General features: G+C 59.8%; 1 protein-coding gene across 1 annotated transcript in view; it reads right to left on the reverse strand.

Moving 5' to 3' along the window:
• Nucleotides 1–1,456: 1,456 nt before the first annotated feature.
• Nucleotides 1,457–11,534, reverse strand: part of LOC144948483 (ER degradation-enhancing alpha-mannosidase-like protein 3) — a 25,375-nt gene continuing 15,297 nt past the window's right edge. Inside the window, exons 12-20 of the mRNA XM_078877987.1 lie at nucleotides 10,719–10,802; nucleotides 10,098–10,222; nucleotides 8,632–8,857; nucleotides 7,133–7,293; nucleotides 6,209–6,359; nucleotides 5,228–5,404; nucleotides 4,267–4,432; nucleotides 2,640–2,828; nucleotides 1,457–1,879 (exon numbers count right to left, since the gene is read on the reverse strand). Of these exons, the coding sequence (XP_078734113.1) occupies nucleotides 1,770–1,879; nucleotides 2,640–2,828; nucleotides 4,267–4,432; nucleotides 5,228–5,404; nucleotides 6,209–6,359; nucleotides 7,133–7,293; nucleotides 8,632–8,857; nucleotides 10,098–10,222; nucleotides 10,719–10,802 (1,389 nt within the window). The 3' untranslated portion in view covers nucleotides 1,457–1,769. The remainder of the gene's footprint in view (nucleotides 1,880–2,639; nucleotides 2,829–4,266; nucleotides 4,433–5,227; nucleotides 5,405–6,208; nucleotides 6,360–7,132; nucleotides 7,294–8,631; nucleotides 8,858–10,097; nucleotides 10,223–10,718; nucleotides 10,803–11,534) is intronic.

Consider the following 11,534-nt stretch of genomic DNA (forward strand, 5'->3'; position numbering starts at 1 on the left):
ATGAATCCGTACTCTTTGGCTCTTTCGGTAAAGTCACGTGGGTAGAAATAACCAAACAGTATGGATTACAGAGGTCTGTTCGTAAATCGATTTGTTCGCAAGTCCAACTTTACTCCCGTCGATTTCAAAACGTGTTGTACGGCGTGCACACTAAACACGGGGAGTGCTTTTAAAAGTTGTACAATAGCCTGAAAATGCAGATGCCACCACCACCACCGCCATCTATTGCGCGGCGGTTGAACTTACGACTCTTGGTCTGAACAGGCAACTGGAGGTACGGGACAGGGTTTGTTCGTATCTCTGCAAGTCCGCAAGTCGAGGAGTCCCTGTGCCACTTGGCGGGGAAGTCAGCAGCCGTTTTATGGGGAGGCTCACCCACCGCCGCACGTGGAACGTGGAGTTTCCATCGCACGTGGAACGTGGAGTTTCCACCACACGTGGAACGTGTAGTTTCCACCGCACGTGGAACTTCCACCCCACGTGCAACGTGGAGTTTCCACCGCACGTGGAACGTGGAGTTTCCACCGCACGTGGAACGTGTAGTTTCCACCGCACGTGGAACTTCCACCCCACGTGCAACGTGGAGTTTCCACCGCACGTGCAACTTGGAGTTTCCACCGCACGTGGAACTTCCACCCCACGTGCAACGTGGAGTTTCCACCGCACGTGGAACGTGGAGTTTCCACCGCACGTGGAACGTGGAGTTTCCACCGCACGTGGAACTTCCACCCCACGTGCAACGTGGAGTTTCCACCGCACGTGCAACGTGGAGTTTCCACCGCACGTGGAACTTCCACCCCACGTGCAACGTGGAGTTTCCACCGCACGTGCAACGTGGAGTTTCCACCGCACGTGGAACTTCCACCCCACGTGCAACGTGGAGTTTCCACCGCACGTGGAACGTGGAGTTTCCACCGCACGTGGAACGTGGAGTTTCCACCGCACGTGGAACTTCCACCCCACGTGCAACGTGGAGTTTCCACCGCACGTGCAACGTGGAGTTTCCACCGCACGTGCAACGTGGAGTTTCCACCGCACGTGGAACTTCCACCCCACGTGCAACGTGGAGTTTCCACCGCACGTGGAACGTGGAGTTTCCACCGCACGTGGAACTTCCACCACACGTGGAGTTTCTGTCACACATGGAACGTGGAGTTTCCACCGCACGTGGAACGTGGAGTTTCCACCACACGTGGAACGTGGAGTTTCCTCCGCGCGTAGAACGTGGAGTTTCCACCGCACGTGGAACGTGGAGTTTCCACCACACGTGGAACTTCCACCCCACGTGCAACGTGGAGTTTCCACCGCACGTGGAACGTGGAGTTTCCACCGCACGTGGAACGTGGAGTTTCCACCGCACGTGGAACTTCCACCCCACGTGCAACGTGGAGTTTCCACCGCACGTGCAACGTGGAGTTTCCACCGCACGTGCAACGTGGAGTTTCCACCGCACGTGGAACTTCCACCCCACGTGCAACGTGGAGTTTCCACCGCACGTGGAACGTGGAGTTTCCACCGCACGTGGAACTTCCACCACACGTGGAGTTTCTGTCACACATGGAACGTGGAGTTTCCACCGCACGTCGAACGTGGAGTTTCCACCACACGTGGAACGTGGAGTTTCCACCGCGCGTGGAACGTGGAGTTTCCACCGCACGTGGAACGTGGAGTTTCCACCACTGGCTGTAAACAGGAGATGAGAGCACCGATACCCATTGCAACAGGACGTCACTTTTGATTTTGTTTCCGTTATCGGCACGACGAAGCTTCTAGTGATGCTGTGGCTTCGCTTCTTCCTCCTCTTCCTCCTCCCGCTCACTCTGACCGTCTCCCTCGTCCTCCTCCTCCTCCTCGTCGAGGAAGTCTTCCCTGAGGTCGGCTGTTGTGGGAGAGCGACAGTGAGAGAGAGAGAGAGCGGAGGAGATTCCACACCGTGGCGTCGTGCAGAAACGCTCGGCCGTCGCCCGCACCTCCGATTAGCACGGTTGGCTACGTACGGTGCGAAAGAAGTTCAACATAGATACATGCGTAGACTCACACAGAGCCTCATGAACTCGGACAGAGACCCATACTCGCACGGAGACTCAAAGATTCATACAGAGACCTATAGACTCACACAGATACCCATAGATTCACACAGAGACCCATAGATTCACAGAGACCCATAGACTCACACAGAGACCCATAGACTCACACAGAGACCCATAGACTCACACAGAGACCCATAGATTCACAGAGACCCATAGACTCACACAGAGACCCATAGATTCACACAGAGACCCATAGACTCACACAGAGACCTGTGGTGAGCGAGTGAGTGAGTGGTGAATGAGCAGGTGAGCGAGTGGTGAATGAGTGAGTGAGTGGTGAATGAGTAAGTGAGTGAGTGGTGAGCGAGTGAATGAGTGGTGAATGAGTGAGTGGTGAGTGAGTGCTGAATGAGCAGGTGAGCGAGTGGTGAATGAGTGAGTGGTGAGCGAGTGGTGAATGAGCAGGTGAGCGAGTGGTGAATGAGTAAGTGAGCGAGTGGTGAATGAGTGAGTGGTGAGCGAGTGGTGTATGAGCAGGCGAGCGAGCGAGCGGAGCGCTAAGCGGGACCCCCCCCCCCCGCCCGCCCCGCCCCCCCGCGGGCTCCTCACCGAGTGCGCGAGCTCGCACGGTGAGCAGCACCTCGACGTTGCGAGCGGCGGCGAGCGCGCGCGTCAGCACGGCGCCCTCACGCTGGAACACGAACACCAGCGGCAACGCCGACAGCTCTTCCACGCCGGCGCCGTCCGTCGCCATCTGGAACGGGGCCGCCGTGTCGCTGCTGCTGCCCGCCGTGTCGTCTGCGTGGGGGTGGGGGGGGGGCAGGGGGGGGCAGTGGTGAGGAGCGGTGAGGAGGAGCGGTGAGGAGCGTTTGGAGAGGGTTGGTGGCTGTGGCGTGAAATGGGGAAAACGGTCCCAAGCCTGTATTATTTTGCCCGCTCACAACACTCAACCACTCACTCATTCAACCACTCACTCATTCAACCACTCGCTGAACCACTTACTCACTCAACCACTCACATAACCACTCACTCATTCAACCACTCACTCACTTAACCACTCACTCATTCAACCACTCACTCATTCAACCACTCGCTGAACCACTTACTCACTCAACCACTCACATAACCACTCACTCATTCAACCACTCACTCACTTAACCACTCACTCATTCAACCACTCACTCACTCAACCACTCACTCAACCACTCACTCACTCAACCACTCACTCACTCAACCACTCACTCGCTCAACCACTCACTCAACCACTCACTCAACCACTCAACCACTCACTCAATCAACCACTCACTCATTCAACCACTCACTCACCACTCACTCACTCAACCACTTACTCACTCAACCACTCACTCACTCATTCAACCACTCACACACTCATCCACCCGTCACCCACGCACGCACGCGCTCACTCTCTCACTCACCTCTCCCAAGGGTTCCGCAGCTGGATAAGACGACCTGATCTCCACCGGACGAGGCGAGCGATCTCTCCGAGACGAGGGCTCTGTGCCGGCCGCGTCACCGCGGCCGGCGCATCGCCCCGTCGCCCTGCTGACACCGAACGCCGATCCACCGAGCGCCCGCCAAACGTTTGCCCGAGCGGCCGTTTGGCGACCTACGAACCCCGTCGGCCGGAGCCGCGCGGCCCCGTAGGCTTTCGCGACCAATATTATTCATAATAAACGTTTTTGGGTTTAGATCGCGTTATTTATAAATGTGTCGTAACCCTCCACCACCCGACACGGCCAATCAGTAAAAAAGAAGTGTCACGTTGACAAAAGACAAATAGTTCACTGCTTTAGCCCACCGGTGTGTTGAAGCGAGAAACCACAACATTTACAATTTGAGTAGCACGATGTTTCACTGGTAATTGCATCCAGCATCATCGGGCAATTCGCCAGAATGGTGAGGCTCTGCTCTGTCTCCCGTTCTCATATAGAGCAGCAGCAGCAGGGTGACGTCATCATTAATTAATGATGACGTCACCCTGCTGCTTATATAGAGCAGCAGCAGGAGGGTGACGTCATCATTAACTCATTAACTCATCAGGTGCAACGATTTGAGGGGGGGGGGGGGGGTTATTGTAATTATATACTAGATTACCTTCGAATCTCTGCACCTTTTCTCATAACGTGGCCGGGGGCGGGGGGGTGGGCAGTGTGAGATGGAACTGGGGGGGGGCGGTGTCGGTGGGAGGGGAGGGGAGGGGGGGTTCGCGACCCACCGATGACGATGCCCCCGCGGGCGCCGGCGTGCCGCAGGTTGCGCGCCTTCTCGGCGAAGGTGCACTCCCCCCGGCGCACGAGCACCACGCGCGCCGCCACCGCGGCGCCGTTGGAAAGCGGCGAGCACGCCAGCGGGGGGTCGCTCAGCGCCAGCAAGCCCTTCACCTGCGGGGAGCGGGGGAGGGGGGGGGAGGGGGGGGAGGATGAGGGGTGGGGAGGAGGAGGGGAGGGAATTAGGAGGGGGAGGAGGTGGGGGGGAGGATGAGGGGTGGGGGGGAGGAGGGGGAAGAGGAGGTGGGGGGGAGGATGAGGAGGGGTGGGGGGGAGGAGGGGGACGAGGAGGTGGGGGGGGGTGAGGGGTGGGGAGGAGGAGGGGGAAGAGGAGGGGGAGGGAATTAGGTGGGGGAGGTGGGGGGGTGGGTGAGGAGGGGGGGAGCAGTAGGGGGAGGAGAAGAGTGACGGGTGGCTGTTGGAGGCTTCAGCAGTCGTAAAAGTGTCGGGGACGGCCGGCGCTTCCGCTGGCGAAGCGGCGACCGACAGCCGCGTCCCGGTCACGGCCGTCAGTGATCGTCAAATTTAAAATCCTCGATTAATTCCACACTCGTGACCGTACGGAGGGCGTCGACATTTTCGCGTTCGGGCTCGCGAGTCGGAGTGTTTTTCGTTTCGATTCGGGAAGGGCACGCACGTCGCCCTCCTCCCGCGCCTCCCGTACGGCGCCAAAGAAGTTTCAACGGACGCACGCGTACAGTTTCACCCGCCCAAATCCGCCGCGCTTACACCCATCCGAAAAACAAAAGCGATCCATCGGGAAAAACCCGGCAAACGGACCGCCGGTCCGGATCCATCCCGGGGACGTTGGCTGCTCTCGACGACGCGGCGGGGGGGCAGCGGGGCAGGGGGGCGGGGGGGCAGGGGGGCATGGGGGCAGGGGGGGGGAGAGCGCCGAGAGCAACCCACCCCGTGCTGCTCCTTGGCCAGGTCCAGGCCGAACTGCGCCGGAGCCGCGGACAGCACCACGCGGCCCAGGAACGGGGGCGACACAAGCTGCACGGCGCGCGCCGGCGTGAACCGCCGGTGCTCCACCATGTCCCGCATGAACCGCGCGCCGTCCTCCGCCAGGCGCCCGTTCTCGGCCTGCGCGCGCCACGCAAAGACGACGGCAACCCTCGAGCGCCGCGTGCGGTGGTGGTCGTCGGCAAAGACGGCCGGGCGCGGTGCCGGCCAAACGCCTCTCTTCGTGCGCCGTGCCGGCCGTCATAGGCGCTACCCGCTAAGAGTGCTTGTGCCCGCCGTACGGGGGGATCTTTGTCGTTGTCTATGTGGTGCTGCGTATGTGCGGCTGTGTCTCGCCGTGTCTCGTGTCTCGCCGTGTCTCGCCGTGCCACGTTGTGTCTGTGTCTCGGGGTGTGTGTATCTCGCCGTGTCTCGTGTCTCGCCGTGTCTCGCTGTGTCTCGTGTCTCGCCGTGTCTCGCTGTGTCTCGTGTCTCGCCGTGTCTCGCTGTGCCACATTGTGTCTGTGTCTCGGGGTGTGTGTATCTCGCCGTGTCTCGCTGTGTCTCGCATCTCGCCGTGTCTCGCTCTGCCACATTGTGTCTGTTTCTCGGGGTGTGTGTATCTCGCCGTGTCTCGTGTCTCGCTCTGACGGGCTGCGTCTCCCTGTGGCTGCGTCTCGCTGCATCTGTGTCTCGCTGTGTCTTGCTTATGTCACGTTGTGTCTGTGTCCCGCTGTGTCACGTTGTGTCTGTGTCTTGCTGTGTCTCGCTGTGGCTGTGATGGGTTGCTTCTCGCCGTGTCTGCGTCCCATTGCGTCGCGCCGTGCCACGTTGTGTCTGTGTCTCGGGGTGTGTGTATCTCGCTGCGCCTTAGTCTCGTTACGTCTCGCCACGTCTCGCCGTGTCTGCGGTGCGGTGCGGCGTGGCCGCGCGAGAGCGCCGTACGCGCCGCTCGTTGTGGTGGAGCTGCATGCGCCCGTCAGGCAGCCCCTCCAGCGCGATGCCCATCCTCCGCAGGGCCTCCAGCTGCTGCTCGCTGCCCGGGTCGAACCCCGCGGCACTCGGCGGCCCCGGACCCTCCGCCATCGCCGCCGGCCTGGCACGCGCGCGGCAACGGGCGGAGGAAGAGCGTGTTGGCCGCGGCCGGGAATCGAACTCGGTTGTTCGGGTTCACCGCGCAATGCGCTCAGCTAGCGAACTATTCAACTAGATTTATTTTACTAGGTCAGGCCCACTGAGCTATGTAGCCCTTTTTCAGAAGCGACCTGGGCCATCGCAAATGATGGCTCAACGAAGTGGGCTTATCATCATCGCGTGGAAATTTATAGCAGCAAAATACTCTAAACGCGCGACGCTGATTCTAAATGTGGAGGGAAAAACTGGAGGATCTGGAGAAAAATCTACGTGACCACAGAGAGAGAGACATGCAAACTCCAAATATACATCAGGCGTCAGGGTCATTAACGAACCACGACCTCCTGTATACCAGGCGAGGTAGTTAACATCTCCTAGCCACCATGGTGATGATGATGAGAGAGAGACACCGAAACTCCAAATATACAGCAGCAGGCGTCAGGGTCAGGATCGAACCCACAACCTCCTGCACACCAGGCGAGGTAGTTAACATCTCCTAGCCACCGTGGCGCCCCCTAACCACTCACAAGGCCCGGCTGCAGCTCCTCTCAGATCAGGTGGGCGAGGGGGGGGGCGGCACTATAGCAGTGATTCACCGCCAACGAGGGTGAACTTGGCCAAAGGCGACATTTGGCGGTGCAGGCCCCACGCTGGTGGCCCTGCCGCACTGCCCCGCCTCCACCGCCCCCCCCCCCGCCCGAGTTAGAAGCAACGGAGTGTCGTGCGACGGCTCACGGAGAGGAGTGACCGTCCGCGGGGGGCGCCGCTTCCCGCCCCCCGCCGCCGTGCAGGTTCCTGTAGGAGCGGCGGATGGCGCCGGCAAAGTCGGCACCGCCGGGCAGCGTCTCGCGCACGTTGGGGCACGTCCACGCGGGGTCCCCTCCGTGCCACGTGGCCTGGGGTGGGGGGGGGGCACACGCGGGGCAGCGTCCGGCACACCACGTCGAGTATACCTCCTGGCTGTGGCTGCCAGTTGCGTGCCACCTGCTGCGGTCTACCCAGCGAAATTATTCCCGTAACCCGGCTCACAACACATCCAGTAATAAACCCCTGCCAAGTCTGAGGCTGAGTCGACCTAGGGGGAGGCCGCCCAGGACTGGTTCAGATAATAATCGTCACCGGTGGTGGCCGTGAGCGGGAACTGAACTCGGGTCGCCGGGATAGGAGAGCTCCCCCACCAAACAGCACCACGTGACCCGCTGTGACAATCTCCCAGGGTAGAAGCCTAACCAACACACGACGGCCGATGATCTTTACCAGGGCGGATTGTCCGACGACACCCGGACGAACTTCTGTACCATTTGCGGGGCGCGTGGGAAAGTTCCATGAGAGGCCACAACATGAAAGGATCTCGGAAGTTGTGATGTACTACGACTACTATTTTTTTTTCTTACCAGGTAAGGCCCAGAAGCGAGCTGGATATCACACATGATAGCTCAACGAAGTGGCTTATCGCGTGCGAATTTATAGCAGCAGCCAAATACAAATAAACGTGTGATGTCGATTCTAAATGTGGAAAAAAACCAGGAGGACCCGGAGAAAAATCCACACGACCACAGGAAGAGAGAGAGACAGACACGCAAACTCCAAATATACAGCAGACGTCAGTGTCGGTATCGAACCCACGACCTCCTGTATACCAGGCGAGGTAGTCAACATCTCCTAGCCACCGTGATGATGATGAGAGAGAGAGACACGCAAACTCCACATATACAGCAGGCGTCACGGTCGGGATCGAACCCACGACCTCCTGTATACCAGGCGAGGTAGTCAACATCTCATAGCCACCGTGATGATGATGAGAGAGAGAGACACGCAAACTCCAAATATACAGCAGGCGTCATGGTCGGGATCGAACCCACGACCTCCTGTATACCAGGCGAGGTAGTTAACATCTCCTAGCCACCGTGATGATGATGAGAGAGAGAGACACGCAAACTCCACATATACAGCAGGCGTCATGGTCGGGATCGAACCCACGACCTCCTGTATACCAGGCGAGGTAGTTAACATCTCCTAGCCACCGTGATGATGATGAGAGAGAGAGACACGCAAACTCCACATATACAGCAGGCGTCATGGTCGGGATCGAACCCACGACCTCCTGTATACCAGGCGAGGTAGTTAACATCTCCTAGCCACCGTGGTGACGATAATGTCTCACCGTCTCAAGGCACGACGCGAAATCAAAATACAATTGGGAGGTGTAAAAAAACAACCGTCTGGCATTTTACCTCCGTATCATTTCCCGCCGCCCTTTGATCCCGTGGCCCTTTTGCGTGCCCTCCGTGACCCCAACGATCCCGCCCGTGCCGCCCCCGCAGTGGCGGCAGGCCGAGGGGCAGCAGGTGAGCCTCCGTGGTGAAGACGAACGCTCCCAGGTCAAAGGGCACGTCGGCGTCGTCCGTGAAGAGCAGGTACAGGTACTTGAAAGTCTCCGCCAGGAAGTAGGAATCCATCCTGGCAAAGTGTGACCCCACGTGTGGATTAGCGTGACCCCCCCTCCACCTGTCCAAACGCGACCTCGCGACCCCACGTGTGGATCAGCGTGACCCCCCACCTGTCCCCACGCGACCTCGTGACCCCACGTGTGGATTAGCGTGACCCCCCCTCCACCTGTCCCCACGCGACCTCGTGACCCCACGTGTGGATTAGCGTGACCCCCCACCTGTCCCCACGCGACCTCGTGACCCCACGTGTGGATTAGCGTGACCCCCCCTCCACCTGTCCCCACGCGACCTCGCGACCCCACGTGGATCAGCGTGACCCCCCACCTGTCCCCACGCGACCTCGTGACCCCACGTGTGGATTAGCGTGACCCCCCCTCCACCTGTCCCCACGCGACCTCGTGACCCCACGTGTGGATTAGCGTGACCCCCCACCTGTCCCCACGCGACCTCGTGACCCCACGTGTGGATTAGCGTGACCCCCCCTCACCTGTCCCCACGCGACCTCGCGACCCCACGTGTGGATTAGCGTGACCCCCCTCACCTGTCCCCACGCGACCTCGCGACCCCACGTGTGGATTAGCGTGACCCCGCACATGTCCCCACGCGACCTCGCGACCCCACGTGTGGATCAGTGTGACCCCCCACCTGTCCCCACGTGACCTCGTGACCCCACGTGTGGATTAGCGTGACCCCCCCTCCACCTGTCCCCACGCGACCTCGTGACCCCACGTGTGGATTGGCGTGACCCCCCACCTATCCCCACGCAACCTCGTGACCCCACGTGTGGATTAGCGTGACCCCCCACCTGTCCCCACGCGACCTAGTGACCCCACGTGTGGATTAGCGTGACCCCCGACCTGCCGGGTACAGACCCGAGACCCTTTCGGGGACCGGTATTGTAGCGGTTAGCGGTGCTGCGCTACGAACCCGGCGACCCGGGTTCGATTGGCTCTCCTCACGGCCACAGACACCAATGACGATTATCTGAACCGGTCCTGGGCCTCCCCTAGGTCGCCTCAGCCTCAAATGAGTACCTGCTGCGGTGTGTGAATATCACCACTTGCCCCCACAGTCCGTTGAAGGTCTTTGTCTTTCATCTTTGTCACAGCCCTGGCCTAAAAGGCTTTCCCGTTTAGACGTGGTGGTGATGTCATCGCGGGGGCCCCTTTTTTCACTGCTCCCCCCCCCCGCGTGACCCCGCGTGGGTCAGCATGACCCCCCCCCCCCCCAACGTGACCCCCCCCCCTGACCTGTCCTCGTGTGTCCCCGTGCGGACGTCCCGCACGCCGGCGAACCCGCACGGCACGCGTGCGTGGGCGTTGAGGTTGTCCACGATGGAGCGGCCGACCTCCAGGTAGTGCGGGTCTCCCGTCGCCTGCGCCACGACCACACAAGACAAAGATCCCCCGTGTAGCCTTAACAGACTGTAGGGGCAAGTGCTGTTAGCGAGCACCTATGAAGGCCGGAACGGTACACGAGGGGGTGGGTGGCCAACACCATGCCTGACCGCCTTTGTCTCCCCAGTGGCGATGTTTACACACCGCACCAGGTACTCATTTCAGGCTGAGTCGACCTAGGGGAGGCCCAGGACCGGTTCAGATAATCGTCACCGGTGTTGGCCGCGAGCGGGAATCGAACCCGGGTCGCTGGGTTCATAGTGCAGTGCGCTAACCGCTAGACTACCGCTCCCCACAACACACACGTTTTTGTGTCTGCGACCGAAAGCATTGTGAACACGAGCAGCCGCCAAGACGGGAGAGAGCGAGCGTGAGTTAAAGAGAGAGGCAAAGAGCGAGCGAGCAAGAGGGAGAGAGGAGAGGGAGAGAGACGCCGTGAGCGTGGCGTGGTTGGGGTGTCCCCCCGGGGCTCACCTTGTACAGGAAGTAGGTGCTCTCGGCAAACTCGGGCCGGAGAGGGTGCTGAGGCCAGTGCACGTGCAGCTCCGTCGTGAAGGCCTGCACACGCACACACATGCACACACACACATACACATGCACACACACACATGTACGCACACACATGTACGCACACACATACACACGTACGCACACGCACACACATGCACACACACATGCACACACACACATGTAAGCACACACATGTACGCACACACATACACACGTACGCACACGCACACACATGCACACACACACACATACGCATGCACACACACATGCACGCGCACACACATACACACACGTACGCATGCACGCACACACACGTACGCATGCACACACACACATGTACGCACACACATGTACGCACACACATACACACGTACGCACATGCACACACATGCACACACACACATACGCATGCACACACACACACATGCACGCGCACACACATACACACACGTACGCATGCACGCACACACACGTACGCATGCACACACACACACATACACATGCACACACACACACATACGCATGCACGCACACACATGTACGCACGCACACACACACATGCACACACACACACATACACACACACATGCACACACACATACGCATGCACGCACACACATGTACGCATGCACACACAACAACAACGACTGCCATTCGCCACTAAGTGGCGGTGACGTCACCACGGCGCTTGTGCCAGGCCATGTGCACGTTAAGGCCACGTGAAGTGTCAAACGCCCACTGGCACGAAGTCACGGGACAGACCCAGGAAGCCACGGGTCG

Source organism: Lampetra fluviatilis, chromosome 49, assembly GCF_964198595.1.
Source record: "Lampetra fluviatilis chromosome 49, kcLamFluv1.1, whole genome shotgun sequence".
Lineage (NCBI taxonomy): Eukaryota > Metazoa > Chordata > Hyperoartia > Petromyzontiformes > Petromyzontidae > Lampetra > Lampetra fluviatilis.